Raw genomic sequence first — 25,189 nt, forward strand, 5'->3', positions numbered from 1 at the left:
TGAGTACGGGAGCTGAGAGATGTCACGTGGTTTCCCACATCCAACAGGGATGAGGAGGGAGGCTCTGCCTTCGCTAATCTCCGGGCAAGTTTATACATTCCACAAAATGCTTAAGCTTTTCCTAGAATGTTACTACTTTAGGATGCAAAGGCAACTGGTTCGTAGAAAAATAAGTGTCTTAGGTTGGTGGGACCTTGTTTTTGACATGTTGCTTGTCTAGCTAGAGAGGTCCCCCTTCTACCAGCAGCTATAATAATAATAATAATAATAATAATAATAATAATAATAATAATAATTTTATTATTCATTCATTCATTCATTCATTTTTTCATTCATTCCCCCACCCTCCCTGGCCAGAGCACAGGGCAGCTAGCAAGTCAAAACATAATGGGGGGGGGGAAACCAATTTAAAATACAGGTTAAAATGCAATTTAAAACGCAGCCTCATTTTAAAAGTAGCCAATAGATCAAGACCATAAGGGGAGGGAAATATAAGGGTCAGGGCCCACAGGGCCCTAGTCTCTTGTGGCAGAGCGTTCCACAAGGTCGGTGCCAGTACTGAAAAGGCCCTGGCCCTAGTTGAGACCAATCTAACCACTTGCGACCTGGGACCTCCAAAATGTTGTCATTTGTGGACCTTAAGGTCCTCTGCGGGGCATACCAGGAGGCATGAAGTGGTCTACTGATCAGGAATGGGAACCAATGGTGCTCGGACTCCAACTCTCATCTGCCCCAGCCAGCGTTGTCAGTGGTCAGGAATGATGGGAGTTGTGGTCCAGCAGGCCCGCAGCATCCTCATCCCTGCTTCAGAAGATGGCCTCTGTTGCCGGTGGAAAGGGATGATGGGAGATATTGGCCACCGGCATTTAGAGGGTATCATTCTTGCTGGGGCTGAAGGGAGTTGTAGTTCAGCAAAATCTGGAGGGCTAAAGGTCTCTCACTCCCACGCCAGAACCGTCCCTTACACTTAGAATCGCAACCCCCTGCAATGCTGGAATCTCGGCTAAAACATCAGTGACAGACACCACCCAAACTCTCCTTAAAAACCTTCAAGGAAGGAGAGTCCACAACTTCCCGAGGGAGACCGTTCCCCTTCTGACTGCCGTGCCACTCTTAAAGACATGGAAATCCTGCTGTAGCACAGCAAATCAAGGCTCTGGGTTTCAAATCTACTAAATTAACCTTGAATTGTGCCGCGTGATCAGTTCTCCACATTACTGGGGGAAAGGATAAGAAATTTGCTTATGCAATGTTATGCTAGGCCTTTGGGGAAATTTCCATTGGCTGTTCACTCAAACCTTCCAAGCCAACTCCACATCAAAGAAAACAATAACAACAACCACAGATTTCCTTTGGGATAATGCCTTTTTTTTTTTAATTACTTGCCCGTGGATTTACAGTTAAAAGTCCATTCCACGGAAGGACTCAAATAACTTGAGACACACAAAAATTAAAATAATTATATATAGTACACGAAACAAGCACAACATTTGTGGTATAATACATTTTCTTCCTTATCAGCAGTACAATATATTGTGGAAAGGGGAGTGGACTTTGGGGAAATATGGTATGTACATTGAACTTCAAATTTCTCCCCTCAGATGGTACCTGGGTCAAGTTTAGAAGCTGGTTAGAATCACTGACAGATATTTTTTTAAGCTAGCCAGAAAGATAAGTGACCACACAACACCACCCACTGGTAATTTATGAAATAATTGCATTAGGAACTTCAGATCACTTTAATGCCTCTCAGTGAATACCAGTTCATGTCAAATAGTTATTCCTTCTGCCATTTAACATGGTGTCAGCAGTGTGTACTAGACCCTGTAAAGAACAGAGAAACTGGGGAGTTTTGCCTAGGAGGCTTACATTTCCCAGACAAGGCAGGCAAGAAATTAGTAGAGGAAGATGGCAGAGATGGATAAACTAAAAGAAAATGAATCATTCTTCTCCAAGATCTCATCTTCTCCCACGTCAAGTGACACTTGGAGGTACCAGAACTTCTGAAGACTTAGTCAAATGTGGAACCAGTCACTCCTCGCAGATTTAGCCTGTTCTGCTCAGTTATGGGGCAGGGATTAATCTGAAACAGGGGATGACGGAAGCCTGAAATCTGATTCCAAACTCTAAACCCTAACAAAGTAAAGGGGGTCCTGCCATGTATGGAGCACATTTCCCGCCCTCCGCCCTCACCAAGCCAATGCATCTTGTAGCTTCTGAGACAGCTTGATATCTCTCTCTAGAAAATAACTTAAGCCCTGCAGCATGAGAGTCTCCCTAACTCTTGCAGGTCCATTCGTAAATCCAGAGCCTCATGCTTGGCTGAAATCTCAGTTTCTCCACCATCAGCAGCCCTCCCCAAATTTAGCTGCCCCCATGCCGTAGCCTGAGCCATTTGGAGATGGCTTGTTTGGCCATCTTGTTGAGGGTCTTCAAATCTTGGGAAGCAGGGATTGCCACTTTGAGGGGCTCCAGGTAGGTTGTTCTGCAGGTTCAGGTGAATATGGGTGTCTGGGGGCATCCAAACCACATTAGCTGTGGAGAGACAAATGAAGATACACAAACAATAAATATCAAGACTAGGATGGAAGGCAGTGCTTGCATTTCAGGGTCCCAGTTGCTCAGTGGAGGAACCTCAAGGGGGTTTCTGTATAGGAGGCGTCAGACAGCTTTTTTTATTATTATTCCATGAAATTTGGAAACCACTTGATTGGAAATAGAATCTCCAAGCAGTTTATAAAAAAGAAAGCAAACATTAAAATTATCGATAAAAAGGAGTTAAAAACAGCAATTTTTTAAAATGCAGAAAATAATTAAAATATAAAATAAGCTAAAAACATATTAAAAATACTTGCTGGCTTCTACATCTGGATAGGCCTGTCTGAACAAAAATTGTTTTTAGCAGGCGCTTCCAGGCACAATTAAGATTGTGATGACATTTAATGCTCCTCAGCAGTTCAGAGCCAATATATTAAAGGACCGTCTACGTCATGGAAGGGGGAAAAAGTGGCATTCCAGTCATTGATGGACTACAACTCCCATGATTCAGTGGGTTTCTCCAGACTGTAATCATGATGAGGGAAGCTACAGTGTATGATTGGTTGAGAGATCAGAGGAGCTGCTTCTGGCAAGCAAAAACACTTTGTCCTTCGAGCCGGAATCGAACCAGCGACCTAAGGATGGCTTGGACGACAATCTACAGTCCTCCGCTCTACCAGCTGAGCTACCGAAGGAACAAACCTGAAGCTTTGCCTTGTTCTTTTCAACTTTGGATGTGGCTTCCTTTTTAAAAATAGATAGCAATTAGCCTACAGGGCATGGAAGTGGAATTTCAATGAAAGCTTCCATATATTCCTTGAGAAATCTTGGCACAAAGTCATGACGCTACTGAGGCAGCAGGGGCAGCTCTGGTACCTGTGTGGACCACAGCATCACCAAAAGATGATGAACTGAGATGTGGGGAATCCCTTGTAGCAGAAATGGGAGTGTTCAGCCCTCCAAATGGTGCTGGGGCTGGTGGGATTTGGAGTTCATGACCCACTGAAAAGCCCCAACCTACCTGGATGCCCCCTCATCCTAAAATTTCCATGGCCTGCAATTCGATACTTAAGCAGCTATCTCCTACAAACATGTTTAGGGCCATCTATAGTTCGCGGGTGGCACTGTGGGTTAAACCACAGAGCCTAGGTTCAGTTTGAAAGCACAAAGTGCAAGTAGATAAAAAGGTACCACTCTGGTGGGAAGGTAAACAGTGTTTCTGTGCGCTGTTCTGGTTTGCCAGAAGTGGCTTAGTCATGCTGGCCACATGACCCAGAAGCTGTACGCCGGCTCCCGCAGCCAATAAAGCGAGATGAGCGCCTCAACCCCAGAGTCATCCGCAACTGGACCTAATGGTCGGGGGTCCCTTTACCTTTACAGTATGTTTGAGCCCGTGTTTGCAGGGCTGGATTTAGGGTTTGATGAGGCCCTAAGCTACTGAAGGTAATGGGGCCCTTTACATGTCCAGCTCTCCTTTGTCAACAACAAATTATTGCTGTTTTTTGTGTTGAATATATGCTATGTGGTAATTTATGGACCTAATGGGTATCTAAAGCCATTTGCACATAACAAAATATGTATTTTACCAAAGTAATTGTTGAACTGAAATACAATTAAGAAGAAGTATACTAATAGTGAAATACAGTTAAGAAGAAGTATACTAATAGTGAAATACAATTAAGAATAAGTATATTAATAGTGATGGGACGCGGGTGGCGCTGTGGGCTAAAGCCTCAACGCCTAGGGCTTGCCGATCGAAAGGTCGGCGGTTCGAATCCCCGCGGCGGGGTGCGCTCCCGCTGTTCGGTCCCAGCGCCTGCCCACCTAGCAGTTCGAAAGCACCCCCGGGTGCAAGTAGATAAATAGGTACCGCTTACCAGCGGGAAGGTAAACGGCGTTCCGTGTGCTGCGCTGGCTCGCCAGAGCAGCGATGTCACGCTGGCCACGTGACCCGGAAGTGTCCCCGGACAGCGCTGGCCCCCGGCCAATAAATGTGAGATGGGCGCACAAACCCCACAGTCTGTCAAGACTGGCCCGTTCGGGCAGGGGTACCTTTACCTTTACCTTTATATTAATAGTGATAGTGATATTTTAGGGAGCAGGCTAGCAGGTGGGACCCATTACTTACATCACAGGAGCCTACACAACACAAAACACTGTTGCTGTATGCAGGTTTTATTTTATTTGTTTTTTTATCTTATATTTTGGAAATGTACATCCAGGTTTTTTCCCTTTAAATTTTTTGGAGGCCCCCAAGAGAGTGGGGCCCTAAGCTATAGCTTGTTTTGCTTATACATAAATCTGGCACTGTGTGTTTGGCTTGCATAAAGCTGCCAGATTCAATGCCTGGCAAGGTTAGTTTTCAAGTATCTGGAAATCGAGAAGGTGCAGTAGACTCACCATCTGCAGACTTCTCTGATGACTTCCTGGAAAAAAAGAGAGAGAAGATGATATTAGATGGATAGGTCAAGGTGGTAATCTTGTCTGTATCGATGGAGCAGGAGCAAACAGAAAATGTGTTGAGTCAGATTCATATTGATTGGCAGTAGGTTCAGCAAAGCCAGAATTTATTCTATATTGTTTATTTATGATGGTGCTTATATACTGCACTCTCATAAAATATCAGGGCAGTGTACAGCAATATACAAACTTTTTTTTTTTAAAAAAAGACCATTAAAAGCCTTACAGATCAATCATGAAAATGACCAGCTACTCAATAAAATTTTAAACAGCTGCATAGGCCCGTCGACATAGAAAACAAAGGAGAATGTTTCTTTGCACAAGCGTAATTTAATTGGAATTCAATGCCAAAAGATATACAGTGGTGCCCCGCAAGACGAATGCCTCGCAAGATGGAAAACTCGCTAGATGAAAGAGTTTTCCGTTTTGGAGGTGCTTCGCAAAACGAATCTCCTATGGGCTGCGAAGCAAGACGAAAATGTCTTGCGAGTTCCTGCGGGTTTTTTCCCCTCCCACCTTTTTCTAAGCCGCTAAGCCGCTTATCAGCTGATCCGATAAGCCGATAAGACGCTAAAAGCCGCTAATAGCGCTAATCCTCTAATCCGTCAATGGGCTTGCTTCGCAAGACAAAAAACCGCTAGACGAAGAGAATCACAGAACGGATTCTTTTCGTCTTGCAAGGCACCACTGTACGGTGATGACCATGGACTTTGATGGCTCGTAAATGGAAGCAGTCACATCCACAGAGGATTATTTATTTCTTTGCAATGTTGATAAGGGCCCTGATAAGGCCAGTGGCTCATCTAGTCGAGCCTCTTTTATCATGGCAGCCAACCAGATGCTTATGGGAAGCCCCCAAGGAGGAGACGAGTGCCTCAAAAATCAATTGCTCCTATCTGCGCATTATGCTTATTTAGTCCACATTATCCCAGTCAAGGCAGAGCTCTTATGAATGCAAACTAGACAATGCAAGTGTCCAAACGAAGGTCGGCAAAGGGCTTGAAGGCAAGCGTCCCCAAGCCCAGATGAAGACATATCTTCCAGCATCTCACAAGTTAAACCAAGCCAGGTCATGCTTGTGTTACCCCAGTTCTTACGCCAAAAATTGCAGTCTGAACGTTGTCCCCTCCCGAACCAGGTACACATTTTGTGCTGTATTTGTCCCTCCTGCCGTAGCCTGCTCTCCAGTCTCCGCAGGCAAGAGGGTATTTGGGTTAAAGGCAAATGAAATTGTCCTGCTGCACTAGGGATGAAGGGAATCTGTGGTTCTTCAGATGTTATTGTGAGCTCCCATGAAGTTCACAAGTTCCTCCCTGCAACTCTGGCCTGATGGTAGGGCAGCTCCTGGTTACTCCTTCAGAATAGTGAAGAAGAAGAAGAAGAAGAAGAAGAAGAAGAAGAAGAAGAAGAGGAGGAGGATGAGGAGGAGTTTGGCTTTGATATCCTGCTTTATCACTACCCGAAGGAGTCTCAAAGTGGCTAACATTCTCCTTTCCCTTTCCCTTCCTCCCCCATAACAAACACTCTGTGAGGTGAGTGGGGCTGAGAGACTTCAGAGAAGTGTGACTGGCCCAAGGACTGGCCACAGCAGCAGCATGTGGAGGAGCGGAGACGCGAACCAGGTTCACCAGATTACGAGTCTTCCACTTTTAGCCACTACACCACACTGGCTCTCTAGTGAAGGGGAGCTAGAAGAGACGGGTGGAGAACTAGCAGAAGGAAAGTAACTTTGGCTCCTCCAAAGGGTTACTGGTCTCTTGCTATTATTATAATTCCAGGCTTTTCAAGGAAATAAACTATGTTGTTGTGTTTGCTATGTCAGGGTAGCTAGCAGGATGTTGCTGGACTCCCATCATCCCCTGCCAGCATGGCCAGTGGTGAGGGATGATGGGCAGCTTGGGGTTCCAACCACATTTGGTGGGTGGAACATTGACTCCTTCCATGTGCTTATTATTTAAAGGGACAGGCCCACTATTTTGGACAAGCAGCCCCAGACCAAGGTACGAAATGAATTGCTAAATTGAAGGGTGCGTGTGCATGTCTGAAAAACAAGGCAATGAGCTGCAAGAGGACAGGGCTCACAATGACACAGTTTCGACTGAATTATGAATTTCGGTAAGTGCAATTTTGTCTGTCCCTATGGGGCAGGCATGTTTGCCTAATTTCCCTCCTCTACACAACTAACACTGGTCCTCCAGTGTTCCTTATGTAGTGACCCTAGTGAAAAATCTGCAATTTGCAGGGAGAATGCTGCTATGGGATTCACTAACCTCCCAAGAACTTGTGCGTTCCTAAAATCTCTCCTTTCCCCAATTACACTTAAATAGGCAACCCCCCCTCCCCACAGAGGATCTGTACCTTTAACAGTTGTACAGTTACCTGAAATTCAACAGATGCAATCATGGTCACCTTTGTGTTGGGAAAAGCTGTGCCTGTTTAATTTCTGCCATGCAGCTGTTAACAATGGTGAGATTGGCTTTGATGGGGAAAGAGTTGGAGCCCCTTCCATGTACACATTTGGACACACATGTATAAACACCAAAAAACTGGGAAACACTGGTCTGTGAATGCTCCAATTGGAGAGCAGCCATTACCAAAGGTGTCATGGGCTTTGAAGACGCTCAAACTCAGGACGCAAGGGAGAAACGTGCCAAGAGGAAGGCACGCTTGGCAAACCCTCACCATGATCAACTCCTGCCCAGAAACCAATGTCCCTGCTGTGAAAGGACGTGTGGATCCAGAACTGGCCTCCACAGTCACTTACAGACTCACTTTTAAAACCGTGTTCATGGAAGAAGAAGAAGACGAAGATTAAGACTCTGTGTGCCACCTGCTCACCTGGGATTCCACGTGCTGTTCATGCCTGATAATCAGGAGTGGTTGGCTACGACCCAGGTTGAGGCATGGAGCAACATAAACACACCATTGTCTTGGGCTGCCTTACCTAATGGTTGGCCTACGAGTGATTGAGTCACGAGGGAGGGTGGTGTCCCTGAAATCCTTCCCATCAGTTACATGCCTTGAGCCTCAGCCGTGCCAATTAAAGTTTTCAACCTTCGCTCTGCTCCGCAGCATGCTCCAGCCACTCGATGCACATGAGGTCACCCACAACCACCTCAGCCTCCAGGAATTTATGAGCTGCCTGTGTCTGGGGCAGAGGTGTCAGGCACGAGTTTTCCTCCAGCACCACGGGCTCATCTGTCCACAAGGATGCCATGATAGTCTCCCGTATCTAAAGCAGCGTATGAAGCTCCCTTATCCAGAGTTGCATCTTGGTCCATCTAGTATTGTCTACATTGACTGTAAGAAGCTCTCCAGCCTTTCAGGGAGGCTTCTCTTCCAGCCCTACCTGCAGAAGCCAGGGATGGAACCTGGGACCTTCTGGACGCAAAGCAAATGATCTACCACTGAGCCAAAATATAGGAACATAGGAAGCTGCCCTCTACTGAGAACCAGACCCTCCAGCTCAGTAAACACCAGGGTTGGTTCTCCAGCTGTTTTTTGGACTACAAATCCCACAATCCCTAGCTAACAGGACCAGTGGAAAGGGATGATGGGTGTTGTAGTCCAAAAACAGCTGGAGGCCCAAGTTTGGGAAACCATGATCTACACTGGATCCTGCAGCAAAACAGGGATCCAGATCAGGATCCTCCCCAGGCTTACTAGATTGAACCTGGAACCTCCTGTATTCAAAGCAGATGCTCTAACCACTGTGATATGGCTGAGACTTGTAGCTCCGCGAGGGGAATAGGGGTCACCTAACAACTCTCAGCACCTTTAACAAGCTGCAGATCCCAGGAGACTTTGGGGGAAGCCATGACTGTTTAAGGCGGTATGATAGTGCTTTAAATGTGTATGGAGCTAGAGTGATTGCAAGAACAGAATACCTTTCGCTTGTACAAGACAAGAGAACTTATCGTGCGCATGCACACACCCCAAATCTGCTCTAGAGGTTCCCCCAACCCTCTGGAGAAGATCTGGGTTGGGAGCAGAAGGAGGGGGAGCTCTGTCTAGTTGGATTCAACCCAAACTGATGGGAGCAGCTCAGTGCCCCAGGTGCCAACATGTCAGGCGCCTCGAGCGAAAGTAGAAACATACGAACCACCAGAAGATGCCACTACAGTGGTACCTCAGGTTACAGACGCTTCAGGTTACAGACTCCGCTAACCCAGAAATAGTACCTCGGCTTAAGAACTTTGCTTCAGGATGAGAACAGAAATCATGCTCCGGCGGTGCTGCAGCAGCAGGAGGCCCCATTAGCTAAAGTGGTGCTTCAGGTTAAGAACAGTTTCAGGTTAAGAATGGACCTCCGGAACGAATTAAGTTCTTAACCCGAGGTACCACTGTATTTAGAAATCTCAACCTGCCCAAGTGATTGTGCGAGAGCAAAACATAGATATGGTGTCAGCAATCTACACTCACCAGTGCACAGCAGGTGTGTCCTTTTGTGGCATGACTACGTATGCCTTATATTTACATAGTTAAATATAATGACTGTTTTCTCACTGTGTGGCCCGGTTCGCCCCTGTTTCCTGCGATGTGCGCTGCTTGACATTATTAGACGGGAGCATCTTTTCCCAAAAGTACTTATTTGACTAGGTACATTCTGCCATGCATTAGTGACTCATCCAGCTTTGCCAGCTTCTAATGAGCAAGTTTATGGATTCCAGGTGCAATGCTGCTGGCAAAAAAGAGATGTCTTGCCTTGGTGCAGCTCGACTTGACTGCTCCTTCGCAGATAGCTATCGGGTTTTGCAGCAGAGCCGCCCACCACAGATTACGGGATCTGCCTTCCAGGTGAAGAGGGAGAAACGGTGGCCTGGAGTTCCTCCATGTCTTCTTCCATTGAGGTTCTGAACTGTTCCCTGCAGCTGTGCCAGATCAGCGTCAATGGGCTGATGTTAACAGCGACTGGGTAGTGGAAGAGCTGTAGCTTAGTGGTAGAACCTCTGCCTTGCAAGCACAAGGTCCCTAGTTCGATCCCTGGCGTCTCCACGTAGGACTGGGATAAAATCTTGGATAGCCATTGAGGACAATGCTGAGCTGGACAGCCCAATGGTCTGAGTCAGCGCTAAGTATCTGCCTCAAGTTTATCACCGCAGAGTAAAATTTTCACCAGCTCGTTTCTAAAGGGCAAGCTGCTTTTAAAGAGCTGACTAGACTAGGTTGTGGGATGCAGGTGGCACTGTAGGTTAAACCACAGAGCCTAGGACTTGCCAATCAGGAGGTCGGCGGTTCGAATCCCTGCGACGGGGTGAGCTCCCGTTGCTCGGTCCCAGCTCCTGCCCACCTAGCAGTTTGAAAGCACCTCAAAGTGCAAGTAGATAAATAGGTACTGCTCTGGCGGGAAGGTAAACGGCATTTCCGTGCACTGCTCTGGTTCGCCAGAAGTGGCTTAGTCATGCTGGCTACATGACCTGGAAGTTGTACGCCGGCTCCCTTGGCCAGTAAAGCGAGATGAGCGCCGCAACCCCAGTTGGCCACGACTGGACCTAATGGTCAGGGGTCCCTTTACCTTTAGACAAGGTTGTGGTTGGCTGGCCACTCTATCTCCTGCCCATGATTTTTATGGTACTGGCTGTCCACCCCACTGTATTGCCTGCTGCATATATGTGGCACACCTGAAGTCCTAATTGCCCCAGCAGGTGGGGTAAGCAAGGGGAATGACAAAGTTGTAGAGGGAGGAATGAGCAGAGAAGCATGGCGGAGCCATGGCTGTTACCTTTCCTCCTCCTGCAGCAAGGGATCGAAAGGGCAACGTCCCGTGTCAGAGGTAAGAGGCAGAAAACCTAAACTCCAGGTGTGCCAAACAGCAGGGAAGCCGGAGCAGGGACTAAGCAACAGGCAAGTGACCTGAGGCTGCTGTGCCATCCATTGCATTAACACATTTAAAAGCACAGGTCTCCAGGTTGCTGCCAGGGTGGTGTAGTGGTTAGAGTGTTGGACTAGGATCCAGGAGACCAGGGTTCAAATCCCCTCTTGGCCATGAATCTCACAAAGGGTGACCTTGGGCCAATCACTGCCTCTCGGCCTAACCTACCTCACAGGTATCTGAAGAAGTGTGCATGCACACGAAAGCTCATACCAAGAACTAACTTAGTTGGTCTTTAAGGTGCTACTGGAAGGAATCTTTTTATTCTACCTCACAGGGTTGTTGCGGAGATTAAAGGAGGAGAACCATGTACACCAGCTTGAGCTCTCTGGAGAAAAAGGCAAGATATACGTGTGGTTTTTGTTGTTTGTTGTTTAGTCGTTTAGTCGTGTCCAACTCTTCGTGACCCCATGGACCAGAGCACGCCAGGCACTCCTGTCTTCCACTGCCTCCCGCAGTTTGGTCAAACTCATGCTGGTAGCTTCGAAAACACTGTCCAACCATCTCGTCCTCTGTCGTCCCCTTCTCCTTGTGCCCTCCATCTTTCCCAACATCAGGGTCTTTTCCAGGGAGTCTTCTCTTCTCATGAGGTGGCCAAACTACTGGAGCCTCAGCTTCAGGATCTGTCCTTCCAGTGAGCACTCAGGGCTGATTTCCTTCAGAATGGAGAGGTTTGATCTTCTTGCAGTCCATGGGACTCTCAAGAGTCTCCTCCAGCACCATAATTCAAAAGCATCAATTCTTCGGCGATCAGCCTTCTTTATGGTCCAGCTCTCACTTCTATACATCACTACTGGGAAAACCATAGATTTAACTATACGGACCTTTGTTGGCAAGGTGATGTCTCTGCTTTTTAAGATGCTGTCTTTAAGATGCTGTTTTTAAGATACGTGTGATAGATAAATAAATAAAAATAAAATGCCAAGCACTGAACCAATGGCCTCTTGAGCCCCACGCTATAATTATCTGTAATTTTCTACAAGCAATAGTTGAGCTTAATTGGTGGATGTCGTCCAGAGTCATCAGCACATGACAGGTGGCGTTCAGGATGCAGACACAAGTGACAATGTCCCTGCCCTGAGAGAATTGGGTTTGTTTGTGAGGTCAGGGCTGAGACGATGCCAACTTTTCTTTCCCCTGGAACTCTCAGGTGGAGTTTCTGATTGCTTCCCAGTGATGTTGCATACAGCCAAGGACAGGAAGCCTCCCTGCCATTTCCTCATGCCTGGAATACTAGAAGTCTCTGACATGGCACACTCATTGCTGTACACATCGTTGCAGCTCTGTGTCCTGGTGCCTGGTCACTGTTCTGCTGAGTCGATTGCATCACTGTGGTGTTGGACTAGGATCTGGGAGACCAGAGTGCAAATGTCCATTCATTCGTGAAGCTCACTGGATGGCTGTAAGCCAGTCACCATTTCTCAGCTTAAAGTACTGTATTTTTCGTTCTATAAGACGCACCAGACCACAAGACGCAACTAGTTTTTGGAGGAGGAAAACAAGGGAAAAAAATATTCTGAATCTCAGAAGCCAGAACAGCAAGAGGGATCGCTGCGCAGTGAAAGCAGCAGTCCCTCTTGCTGTTCTGGCTTCTGTGACAGTTGCACAGTCTGCATTCGCTCCATAAGACGCACACACATTTCCCCTTACTTTTTAGGAGGGAAAAAGTGAGTCTTATAGAGCAAAAAATACGGTACCTCACAGAGTTGTTGGAAGCCGCACAGAGTGGGCTGTGGCAACCCAGTCAGATGGGTGGCATATAAGTCATTTATTATTATTATTATTATTATTATTATTATTATTATTATTATTATTATTATGGAGAGAGCAGAATTTAAAATCTGAACATCCTTTTAACCCTGATGGGTCCTAAGTGAGCATAAGAACACCTCATAGCCTAAGACACTTGTGAATGACACTAATACGGTGTGTCTTGCACTAGAAGCAGGAGTTGCCAATCTATGGGCACATTTGGATTTTTAAGTGAGTGCCATGGGTGCCACACTCTCTGGCCTCTTACAGTAGAAGTAATCAGAGTGTCATAAACTACACAGAGCTAAAGGAAGCAGTGGAAAAGAGGGTCCCTTGTCCAACACCCTCTGTCAGCTCCATGGACTATACAAGGGAGAAAGAGCAAACCGCCCTCATCGCCTCCTAAGTTTTGTGGTGACCAGCAGACAACCTCAAGGGCACCACTGTGCCCATGGGCACTGCATTAGCAACCTCAACTAGAGACAGGAAATATGCTGCTCAGGTGGAAGATGATTGTGCCATCTTTTGATCCTTAAGGTAAAGGTAAAGGGACCCCTGACCATTAGGTCCAGTCGTGACCGACTCTGGGGTTGCGGCGCTCATCTCGCTTTATTGGCCGAGGGAGCCGGCATACAGCTTCCGGGTCATGTGGCCAACATGACTAAGCCGCTTCTGGCAAACCAGAGCAGTGCACAGAAATGCCGTTTACCTTCCCACTGGAGTGATACCTATTTATCTACTTGCACTTTGACGTGCTTTTGAACTGCTAGTTTGGCAGGAGCAGGGACCGAGCAATGGGCGCTCACCCCGTCGCGGGCATTCGAACTGCCGACCTTCTGATCGGCAAGTCCTAGGCTCTGTGGTTTAACCCACAGCACCACCCGCGTCCCATGTTTATACGGAGCTACAGTTCATCTGCCACAGTTTCAGTTAGAGACTTATTTTAGTTTTAGGATCTGGCTGGAAGGTAGCTTTGCATCTGCATGTTTTGATCATCTGTGAACAGGCACAATCCTGAGCAGGCACTTTCCACTGAAAAATTCAAGCAGCCAGTCTTCCTTCCCAGGGATGTGGCCTCTGCTCATCCAAGAGATCGTAGAGGCTGAGATCTGAGGCACCCTGAGTGCTTTTCATGCATTGTGTCCATTGTAAAATGGTTCACCTTCCCACTTCGCCAATGGGCTGATTGCTCAGGTAGAAGTGCCATCTGTTGTCTCGTTCCAAATCCCATGTTGATATGGAACCATTTCCCATCTGCCACAATTTCAGTTACGTTTACTTAAATAAATAAAAAATCTGCTCATATATCTGTGGTGTAGTGGTTAAGTGCGATAGTCTCGTAATCTGTTTAACTGGGTTCGCGTCTCCGCTCCTCCACATGCAGCTGCTGGGTGACCTTGGGCCAGTCACACTTCTCTGAAGTCTCCCTGCCCCACTCACCTCACAGAGTGTTTGTTGTGGGGGAGGAAGGGAAAGGAGAATGTTAGCCGCTTTGAGACTCCTTTGGGTAGTGATAAACAGTGGCGTAGCGTGGGGGGTGCAGGGGGGCCGGCCGCACCGGGCACAACATCTGGGGGTTAGGGTTAGGGGGCGCAAATCCACGGGTTAGGGGGTGCAAATTACTTGCCTTGCCCCGGGTGCTGACAACCCACGCTACGCCACTGGTGATAAAGTGGGATATCAAATCCAAACTCTTCTTCTACTCTTCTTCTTCCTTTGTAATAATCCACAGCCATTCTACCTGTCCTCATATGATGACATCTCTTTCCAAAACCATCCTTTCCCAAGGGCCTGATAATCATTAGGGCTGCGGCATGTTCTCTGGACAGGCTCAACCAGATTGAGAAATTAGCCTTAATCAAAGGGATCCTGATCCCATCAGAATCCTCACCCCTCCTACGGATCTGTCATTTTGCCAGGTGTGTTTCCTGCCTCCTCTCTCCACTTTCTCTCTTTGCTGCTGTGTTTGGTCGCCATTATTAGAATGCTCTTCTGTCCTGCTAGACCCATCATGGCAATGATGAGCCAAATCTCTTGAACAAATGAAGTAGGCTTCTGTTGCCAATGTCAAAGGACACTAGGGAGGGGTCTTGGCTCAGTGCTACAGCATCCCATGGAGACAACCTGGGACTCTCTGCTTGCAGAGCAGGTGCTTTACCATAGAGCTGCTGACAGGTGTGCGTGTTTTAGCAGTGATGATCTTTTCTGGTGTGTGTGTCCAATGAGCAGGCTGGCCCAGAGCTGTTGTCCCAGGAAGTGTCAGTCTTGGTGCTTCGCAGCTGTGTAACTACGGCCAGTTAAGACTCCTAATCCTTCGAAATGGGATGATCATAGGTTGTAAGTTAAGGGATGAGCAAGCGGGAGCAGTCACGTGGACACCCTGCATTTTAGACCTTTTGTGCTTACGCCTACCTCTTGGGTCAATATTCTGGGGTGACAATTAAAACCGTCTAGGCATGTACGCACCAAAGCAAACATCTCTTTGCTTTTATAGATAGCGATATTGCTGCAGTTGTTATAAGGTATGAGCAATACCAATTTAATGCAGATGTATAAAGCCCGGAGTGATTGGGCCCCTAATACAGTGGTACATTGGAACTCAAATGCTTTGGTTCTCAAACTCCGAAAACCTGGAAGTAAGTGTTCCGGTTTTCGAACATTTTTCAGAAGCCGAACATCCAACGCGGCTGTTGGCGCTAGTTTCTGGGGCACCTGCACCAATCAGAAGCTGTGCCTTGGTTTTTGAACATTTCAGAAGTCAAATGGACTTCCAGAACTGATTAAGTCTGGCGCTTTTGTTTTTTCTATTTATTTTGTGTTTTTGTTTTTGAGACTTTTTTGACTGATTTGTTTTTGTGAGTGTGTGGAATCCAGTTCAGCTACTGATTGAGTGATTGATTGCGTGTCTGTGGAAGTGGATAAAAGCCCCTCATCCAAACAATGACTATCATCATTGCAGGTAAGGAAAAAATAATAATTTTAATTTTTATCATCTACAATACTGTCTTATTTATTTTATAGTACAGTACATTGATTGTTGCTTTCATTTTATGGATCCATGGTCTCTTTAGATAGTAAAATTCATGTTAAATTGCTGCTTTAGGGGTTGTTTTTAAAAGTCTGGAACGGATTAATTCGTTTTGCATTACTTTCTATGGGAAAGCGCACCTTGGTTTTGGAAGGCTTTGGTTTTGGAATGGACTTCCAGAATGGATTAAGTTTGAGAACCAAGGTACCGCTGTACCTGAAGGGGCATCTCCACCCTGCTTGGGTGCTGAGATTCAAAAGGTAAGTCTGTGCATGCATGCTATGCCTCTAAAACACATTTCCCCCTTCAAAGAAGGGCAGGTCCCTTCCAACTCTACAGCTCCACAGTCGCAATGAAAATTATTCAACCCCCCCCCCCTTGCACATCAGGTTTATTATCAAAATTCCCAGACTTTCAGCTGTTTGCAATGGGCAAATCAAACAAAAGCAATTGAAATAGCTCAACACAACGGAAGTTTCATAGTTCCCCCAAATTCAGCTGAAATTGCAACTTATACTGGTTTCTCCAGGCTCACTGATGTTCAACCCCCTGAATTGCTCACAACAGCACAAATACAACCGGTGTTTTCCCACGCACACCTGATGTAACTAATAAAGGGCTCCATTAGTTGTACCAAGTGTGCTTGAGCTGGAACACATAGAATACCTGAACTGGCTAGGGGTTTGCTGAATTTGGCTGCATGTTAGAAATATGGCTAAGTCAGGTGACCCGAAAAAGCGGTTTCTTTCGATCTCACATGGTCCTGAAAAATCGCTTTTTTCCATTGTTTACGTATGTAACAACAGCAGCTAGGATTCTTTATGCACAGAAATGGAAAGATGAAGAAATTTCCACCAAAGAAGAATGCATCAGCAAAGTGATGGACTACACTGAATAAACAAAGCTAACAGCTAAAATAAGAGAATGAAAGCCCTTTCTGGACAATTTAATGAAATATGATAAATTTGCAATCAGGATTTGAACTGTGAGCAACAGAAATAATTAGAGATTATCGTATTATGGTTTTGATATTAAAGAGTGAAGAGAGCAATGAGATAGAATTTTAAAAAGAAACTATGGAAAATGGGGTGGGAAGTCGATAAAGCAAAAGAAGAATTTATTATGTATTGGAATTTTATGTGAAATTTGTGGAAATTTAATAAAATATATTATTTTTAAAAGGTGCTTTTTTCAGGGCCAGATCGCGTCGCCAGAGTGCACGAGACAGTGGCACCCAAAATGGCCACCGAGATCTCTTATGTAAATACGAGATGTCCCATTTTTTCCGGGACACTTGGTGGGGATGTTCCTATCCGTGGCTTATTTGAATCCAGGTGTCTTCAGTCCTAGTCAGGCACAGAGGAGCCCACTCCTAGGCCAGCAGATCTCATAAACAAGACAGAGCATTGATCCATGTAGCTCAGCCAGCGTCTTCACTAGGGGTGGGCTGCCTTTTGTCTCCTTTGTTGTTGTTGAACTACAACTCCCATCAGCCCCAGCCAGTGTGGTCAATGGTCAGGGATGATGGGAGCTGGAGTCCAACAATGGCCAAGAGTGAAAACTTTGTGACCTTGCTTTCCCGGAAAGACTTTAAAAAAATATATGCCCTGTTTCAGCAATGGCATCACTCATTGGCATGTGCTTCCATCCTGCCGCCCCACCAGTATTGCTGCGTATCTCGCCTGTCGAGAACAGCAAGGCCACTCTATCTGATCTCCACCTTAGCTATGTAGGAGATGCTGAAGCAACAGAAGGCGAAGGATTTGTGGGATGTGCCCAAGAAATTGTGGCTGGTGCAATCCGGGAAGGCAGAGCAGGCAGGCCCATGAAATTTCCACTGCACGAGGTTCTTCCACTAAATTCCAAATTCCGTCTTATGCTTTGCCCTGTTTCTGTTTTGAGTAGGCATTACGTAAGGAAGGCTGCATCTTATCGGATTATCGTCTTGTTGCAGCAGCAAGAAGGCACAAGTTTTAAGACTTCCAGGAGAACGAAAATTCAGTGTAAAAAAACACAAGAGGGATGTTGTAACTCAAATCTGGGCTTGCGATCAGACTAAATTCATTACCGATGGAAATGGATCGGATTACCCTCAGGATAGTGTATGATAAGAGCAGCAAGCTTTGCATATACACACAAACCGAGAACCTTGCTAGGCTCTCATCTATGCATATTTGCAAGAAGAGAAACCACTATTTTAAAAACACCCGTATGGCTATCATCCTCATTTAATATGTAATTATTACATAATACATAGTTGTCCATTTTTGCGGCTTTTCTTTCCATCTTCTGATTCTCCTCTTTGCTTTTTCCTGTAGTATCAAGTTTCCTCCTCTATCTCCTCCTTCCATGAAGATTCTAGTTGAGGTTGCCAACTTCTTTCCCAGCCCACCCACCTGCGCCTTTCATATAGCAGCTTGCTCTGCAGACCTTAGCAAGTGATTATGCATATTTCCATGTCTTAAGAAAGATTCACTGGCTGATATAGGCAGCTCAAGCTCTAGTTCAGGGGTCTGCAACCTTTAAGACAAAAAGAGCCACTTGGACCCGTTTCCGAAGGGAAAAAAACCTGGGAGCCGCAAAACCATTGCGACATTTAAAACAAATATATCTCCGGAGCCGCGATCTGACAGCGGGCAGGAAGGTGACGTCGGGACGGTGCGTGACTAACGCACGCACCGCCCCCATGCGACGTCACAGCCAGTACAGCGCCCCCCACAGTGGGGAGTCTCGGGGCGCACAATGTGCCTCCTCCCCTTGCTAGTATCCGCCCCGGAGCCGTGGCAAAGGTGTAAAAGAGCCACATGCGGCTCCGGAGCCGCGGGTTGCAGACCCCTGCTCTAGTTGAAAGAGACCATGCCTCTTTCCCAACCACCCCGGGTTAGTTGGCCGCTGTAATTCGAGTCCAATATTTGAATCAAATATCTGAGATCCCTGTTCCATTAAGTGTTCACCCTACTCCTTTCTCTTGCAATGCGTTTGGAAATCCCCCTTCCAGAATGGAGGTCACTAGGTTTGCCAACTTTTTTCCTGCTTCTACGAAAGCTATCCCCTTACTTTTTTGATTTTATTCATTATTTTTCACATTTGTATACCACCCCACCCTCATCAGCCCCAGCCAGAACAGCTAATGGTCAGGGATAATGGGGGTTGTAATCCAGCAAAATCTGCATAGCTTCCAATATGAAAATAGGGGTGTCCTAAGGAAAAGCAGAAGGGATGTGGGTGGCGCTGTGGGTTAAACCACAGAGCCTAGGACTTGCCAATCAGAAGGTCGGCGGTTTGAATCCCCGCGACAGGGTGAGCTCCCATTGCTCAGTCCCTGCTCCTGCCAACCTAGCAGTTTGAAAGCACATCAAAGTGCAAGTAGATAAATAGGTACCGCTCCGGCGGGAAGGTAAACGGCATTTCCGTGCGCTGCTCTGGTTCGCCAGAAGCGGCTTAGTCATGCAGGCCACATGACCCGGAAGCTATACGCTGGCTCCCTCGGCCAATAAAGCGAGATGAGTGCCGCAACCCCTGAGTCAGCCACGACTGGACTTAATGGTTAGGGGTCCCTTTACCTTTAAGGGAAAGCAGGACATTCTGGGATCAAATCAGAAACCGGGACAGCTGCTATCATTCCAGGACTGTCCCTGGAAAATAGGGACAATCGAAGGCTCTGCCTCTGAAGGGCAGATGGTTCCCTGTCCCTCCAGATAATACAAAACGGCTTTGCTCTCCTTCCTCTTTCTATCTGCCGCTCTGAGATCCAGGCTACCTGTAATGCTAATGTCAACGGCATACCAGATAAGCCTGTTTTCCGTTTCGGTTGAGGCATTTTTTGCGTGTGTGTGTGCGCGCGCATGTTATTTTAAATGTGGAAATCCTGGGGACTGGCTGTCTGACGGTGCAATCCTAGACATGTCTGTTCAGTTCCGCTGAGTTCTGCGGGGCTTCTTTCCGTGCAAGTGGATATAAGTTTGGAGCCTCAGGCAAGACAACGAGGAACATTTCACTGTGCAGGTCAAAGGCACGGAGCCTTGCTCGGATTTTGAGGAGGGTGAGGTTTCGGGATCTGCAGAGATCCTTCTCTCCCCCTGCTCCTTCTGTAAAATGCATCTTTCTTAAAGGTGATATACAAATAATAGTTCTTCATGGGTATCATGCCCTGCTTTGTGTTTGTAGAATAACAGAACTGCAGAGCTGGAAGTCCAGCCCCACGCAGTGCAGGAATCACAGCTCAAGAACCCCTGACCATCTACCTCTGCTTAAAAACCTCCAGTGAAGGAGTAGTCCCCAGAGCGTTTCTCCTGGGGAGCCTCCAAACTGACAGGCTATTACAGGGAATACAGGGAATTCCCACTATTACAGGGAAGTAATAGTGCCACTGTATTCTGCTCTGGTCAGACCTCACCTGGAGTACTGTGTCCAGTTCTGGGCACCACAGTTCAAGAAGGACACTGACAAACTGGAACGTGTCCAGAGGAGGGCAACCAAAATGGTCAAAGGCCTGGAAACGATGCCTTATGAGGAACGGCTAAGGGAGCTGGGCATGTTTAGCCTGGAGAAGAGGAGGTTAAGGGGTGATATGATAGCCATGTTCAAATATATAAAAGGATGTCACATAGAGGAGGGAGAAAGGTTGTTTTCTGCTGCTCCAGAGAAGCGGACACGGAGCTATGGATCCAAACTACAAGAAAGAAGATTCCACCTAAACATTAGGAAGAACTTCCTAACAGTAAGAGCTGTTCGACAGTGGAATTTGCTGCCAAGGAGTGTGGTGGAGTCTCCTTTTTTGGAGGTCTTTAAGCAGAGGCTTGACAACCATATGTCAGGAGTGCTCTGATGGTGTTTCCTGCTTGGCAGGGGGTTGGACTCGATGGCCCTTGTTGTCTCTTCCAACTCTATGATTCTATGATTCTATGCCTTCCCATATAACTCGAGTGTTCCTGCTGTCTTGCCATGGCTGCCTAAGTCTGCAGGAGGGATGGGGAAACCTTGGGTCTCCCAGATAACAACAAATTGAACCGTTCACCCATCTAGCCCTGACAGCAGTCGCTCACCAGAGTCTCCAACTCTCAGAGTCCTTCCCAGCCTTCCCTGGAGGTGCTGAGAATTACCTGCGTGCAGAGAGCACGCTCTACCGCTAAGCACCAGCCTCTCCCGTAGCTCGGAGGAGACAAATTTGCTCTGCTTGAGAAAATGTACGAACACAGCTGGAGGGGAATTTCCCTAGGGAAACAGCACATGATGAAAAGGAAAGGGAAAAAAGGCCTGTCGTATCGATCCATGTGGCTCCCTCACCCTGTGGTTGCTATACACCCAGATTGAAAGATTGAAAGAGGTCCAGTGTCAGATCTTCATCTTATCATAGCAACATTTCTCCCATGAAAATAGAAGATCTACTCAGTATCTACTCTGTTTTCTTGGCTTTGTTGCCTTTAATTGCTGGAGTGGCAGTCAGAAATTCAGCAGGAACTGTTCCCTGCATCCCAGTGCTGGGGAAAGCTTCACTGACTGAATTTCTGCCTGCCCTCTTAAAAGCAGAAGTGGACGGCAACTTTCTTTCCACCCTCAGTCTTGTACTGTTCATTGTTTATATTCAGTTAAAGGGAAAGGTTTGAAACGGACCTTATACAGTGGTACCTCAGGTTACATATGCTTCAGGTTACATACGCTTCAGGTTACAGATTCCACTAACCCAGAAATAGTGCTTCAGGTTAAGAACTTTGCTTCAGGATGAGAACAGAAATTGTGCTCTGGCGGTGTGGCAGCAACGGGAGGCCCCATTAGCTAAAGTGGTGCTTCAGGTTAAGAATAGTTTCAGGTTAAGAACGGACCTCCGTAACGAATTAAGTACTTAACCCGAGGTACCACTGTATAGCAATAGATCTTCCTGGTGAAGGAATTTGTTTAAAAATGTGAAAGAAAGAAAAAACACAGGACCCTGGATTCCTGCAAATTTATCTCAGATTCTGCGACAAAAGCCTTTCCATGAAAGGTGGTAGCTTAATTGGAATTCATGCTTTCTTCATGGAAAGCCCTTCTCCCGAGACCTTTAGGGGCTAGTTGCGGTTGTTCCTTGGGGAAGAAGGGCCAGATGCAAATGCAATAATACCAAACAAATCAATTCAGCGATGAGAGGCACTCTGCACATACTCAGAGACCTTCTATCCTCTTTTTTGCAATTTCTAGAACTGAGTCCTGACATTGACCCTTGGGGAGCCCCGGCTCCCCTTACTCTCGTGTCATACCTTTTCCTCCTGGATGCCGGTTGCAGGAATCCATCCCCCACGGCGCCTCCTGGGCTTGGGTGCGAGGGGCACGTGAGCCGTCTTGGCGTTGAGATGCTGGGTGATCTTGACCTCCACCGCCAGCTTGACGTTGGTCCGCAGGTTCTTCCTCTCGAAAACTGCCTTGCACTGGGGGCAAGAGAGTACCCTGGGGCCCTTCCCAGTGGCGGCCGCCTCTTCCCAGTAGCGGGTGATGCAGGCCCGGCAGTAGCTGTGATCGCAGTCCAAGATCACCGGGTCCTTGAAGTGCCCCCTGCAGGCGGGGCAGATAGCTGCCTTCTGCAGCTGAGCCACGAGCCCTTTGCCTTCCATGCTGCGTCTGTGCGTCTCTGTCTGTCTGTGTGTTCTGTGGTTTGATGCTGCCAGCCAAGTGCTTGGCTCTTTATAGAAGGGGGCGGGGCCTCCGGGGAGGTCTGGGGCGGAGCACCCTCCCAGCTCCAGCTGCAGGTAAACAACTCTTGCACAACCAGCCTCTTCGCACTGCGGCGAGCTCAGCTTTCTCTGCCAAGATGTGGCAGGAACTGCCTCTAGGATGGAAGACGAGCTCGTTTTTGGCTCTTGGGGAGATTCGGCCGTCTGATAAGCCGTAGCTGTTAATGCTGGCGGGGGCAAGGGAGGCGGGAGGAGGTGCAGCTGGGGTTTTATCTGCAGTGCTAGGGCTGGGATCCTGATGCCCATCTTTCCTTCAGCTTGGCAGATCTGCCCCAAAGCAGGAATGGATCTCGGGCCAGCCCAAGACATTTTGCTGCCTGAGGCAGAGGACAAGGTGGTGCTCTTCTCCAGTGCATCTGGGGGCAAGGGACAGAGGTCAGCGGTGGGGCATCTTCTTTGAATGCAGAAGGTCCTAGGTTCAACTCTCCATAGCAACTCCAAGTAATAATAATAATAATAATATATAATAATTTATTATTTATACCCCGCCCATCTGGCTGGGTTTCCCCAGCCACTCTGGGCAGCTTCCAACAGAACACTAAAATACAATAACCTATTAAACATTAAATGCTTCCCTAAACAAGGCTGCCTTCAGGTGTCTTCTAAAAGTTTGGTAGTTATTTTTCTCTTTGACATCTGGTGGGAGGGCGTTCCACAGGGAGGGTGCCACTGCCAAGAAGGCCCTCTGCCTGGTTCCCTGTAACTTGGCTTCTCATAGTGAGGGAACCGCCAGAAGTCCCTCGGCGCTGGACCTCAGCATCTGGGCCGCACGATGGGGGTGGAGACGCTCCTTCAAGTATACTGGACTGAGGCTGTTTAGGGCTTTAAAGGTCAGCACCAACACTTTGAATTGTGCTCGGAAACGTACTGGGAGCCAGTGTAGGTCTTTCAAGACCAGTGTTATGTGATCTCGGTGGCCGCCCCCAGTCACCAGTCTAGCTGCCGCATTCTGGATTAATTGCAGTTTCCGGGTCACCTTCAAAGGTAGCCTCACATAGAGTGCATTGCAGTAATCCAAGTGAGAGATAACCAGAGCATGTACCACTCTGTGAAACAGTCTACGGGCAGGTAGGGTCTCAGCCTGCGTACCAGATGGAGCTGGTAAACAGCTGCCCTGGACACAGTTAACCTGCGCCTCCATGGACAGCTGTGAGTCCAAAATGACTTCCAGGCTGCGCACCTGGTCCTTCAGGGGCACAGTTACCCCATTCAGGACCAGGGAGTCCTCCACACCCGCCCGCCTCCTTTCCCCCCAAAACAGTACTTTTGTCTTGTCAGGATTCAACCTCAATCTGTTAGCTGCCATCCATCCTCCAACTGCCTCCAGGCACTCACGCAGGACATTCAGCTCCTTCACTGGTTCTGATCTGAAAGAGAGGTAGAGTGCGCCATCCATACGGACATCAATATGGGCTGCCGCTTGCATGGCGACCATACAGGCCGCCATGTGAGCGGCATCCCCTATAAACTGTGCATATGCGACAGCCCGCATGGACTGCACACGTGTAGCAGCCCGTATGGTTGCTGTGCAAGACGCAGACTGTACGGACGCCCGTATGGATGGCGCGAGAGAGCGGCAGCCCGTACAGATGCCGCGCAAGTGGCGCTCATACTGACTGTGCGCGCCCTTGGCTGCTCAACAGCTGGGAGGAGACTGGGGCCATCTTGTCACACACACACCCAGAGTGGCACCCGGGGCGGACCGCCCCCTCCCCCCCACTTCGTACACCCCTGCTGGTAGTGATGGGGTGAGACCTTCTACCACACAGGCTACATTAAGGAGCGCAGGGCAGGCTGTGGGAAACAGACAGTTCTTCCTTCCAGCTCCTTACCTCCAGTCCTTTGCTGCCAGCATCTGCTGCCTGAGGTGTCCACTTCACTCTGCCGAATGGCAGGGCCGGCTCTGAATGGTTCTAAAGAGCTCTGGTAAATTCATGCGCATGAACACCGAGAATCATGTACACCCTGATATTTCACGTGCTACAGCTGCCCTCATCTGTTTTAATGTTTGATAAACCAGGCAATTTCATATTTTTCTAGTATAACTCTGGGCTTTTTAAGATCTTTGGAACCGGGACAGGACTATTGCAGAGTTAAGTCAATCCAGAATCATAGAAATGTAGAGTTGGAAGGGACAACGAGAAGCCAGCAAAGAGGCTTTCACGATGTACCATTTTGGCTCAAATATAAGCCGCACCCGCAAATAAGCCTCACGTTTAAAATTCAAGGGGGTGGGGGAGGAGGAAAAAAGACAACACCCAAATATAAGCCGCTTCCTTAAAATTCCACAGGCTCTCACACCCGTAAATGGCAAATGTAGAAGAAAATCCTACAGCGATATCGTAAAAGCCAAATTTTGTAAGGCCGCGAATATAAGCTGCACGGTCGGAATTTGAAAAAAAAAAAAGAGTGTGGCTTATATTCGGGCCAATACGGTATTAATATATCGGAAAAATTAACAATCCACACAATATGTCAGCATGCCATGGGGCCAACAGCAGCGGGGCAGGCTGACATCATGAAAGCAACCTGCAGGATGTGCTTGCATAGCATGCTGACATTGTGTGGCCCTGGGGCCCCTCAATCGTGGGGGCGAGGTGGCCCACTGAGGGATCCTTGGTTTGCAAGAATAAGGGCGTAAGTACCTATTTTCGTTTGTGAAATGCTGGAGGTTGTGGCATGGAGAACATGGGTGGTGTTCGGCAGTTATGGTTAGGGAATCCAGAGTACAAGGTGTGTTGACCCCGATAAAGATGTTTCCGTCATGGGCAGGAAAAAAGAAATGTACCTGATTTGTCCAGAAAGGAAAGCAGCTGTGACCGAGGCCTACTG

At 47.5% G+C, this 25,189-nt stretch overlaps 1 protein-coding gene across 1 annotated transcript; it reads right to left on the reverse strand.

Annotated features, from left to right (window-relative positions):
* Positions 1–1,346: 1,346 nt before the first annotated feature.
* Positions 1,347–25,189, reverse strand: RNF39 (ring finger protein 39). Its single transcript, XM_082210649.1, has 4 exons — positions 25,146–25,189; positions 21,887–22,713; positions 4,939–4,964; positions 1,347–2,535 (listed from the first exon to the last, which is right to left on the reverse strand). Exons 2-4 carry the CDS (start codon positions 22,664–22,666, stop codon positions 2,532–2,534), a joined length of 810 nt encoding a protein of 269 aa, XP_082066775.1. The 5' UTR covers positions 22,667–22,713; positions 25,146–25,189; the 3' UTR covers positions 1,347–2,531.

This window comes from Podarcis vaucheri (assembly GCF_965113315.1).
Source record: "Podarcis vaucheri genome assembly, chromosome: 2".
NCBI classification, from domain to species: domain Eukaryota; kingdom Metazoa; phylum Chordata; class Lepidosauria; order Squamata; family Lacertidae; genus Podarcis; species Podarcis vaucheri.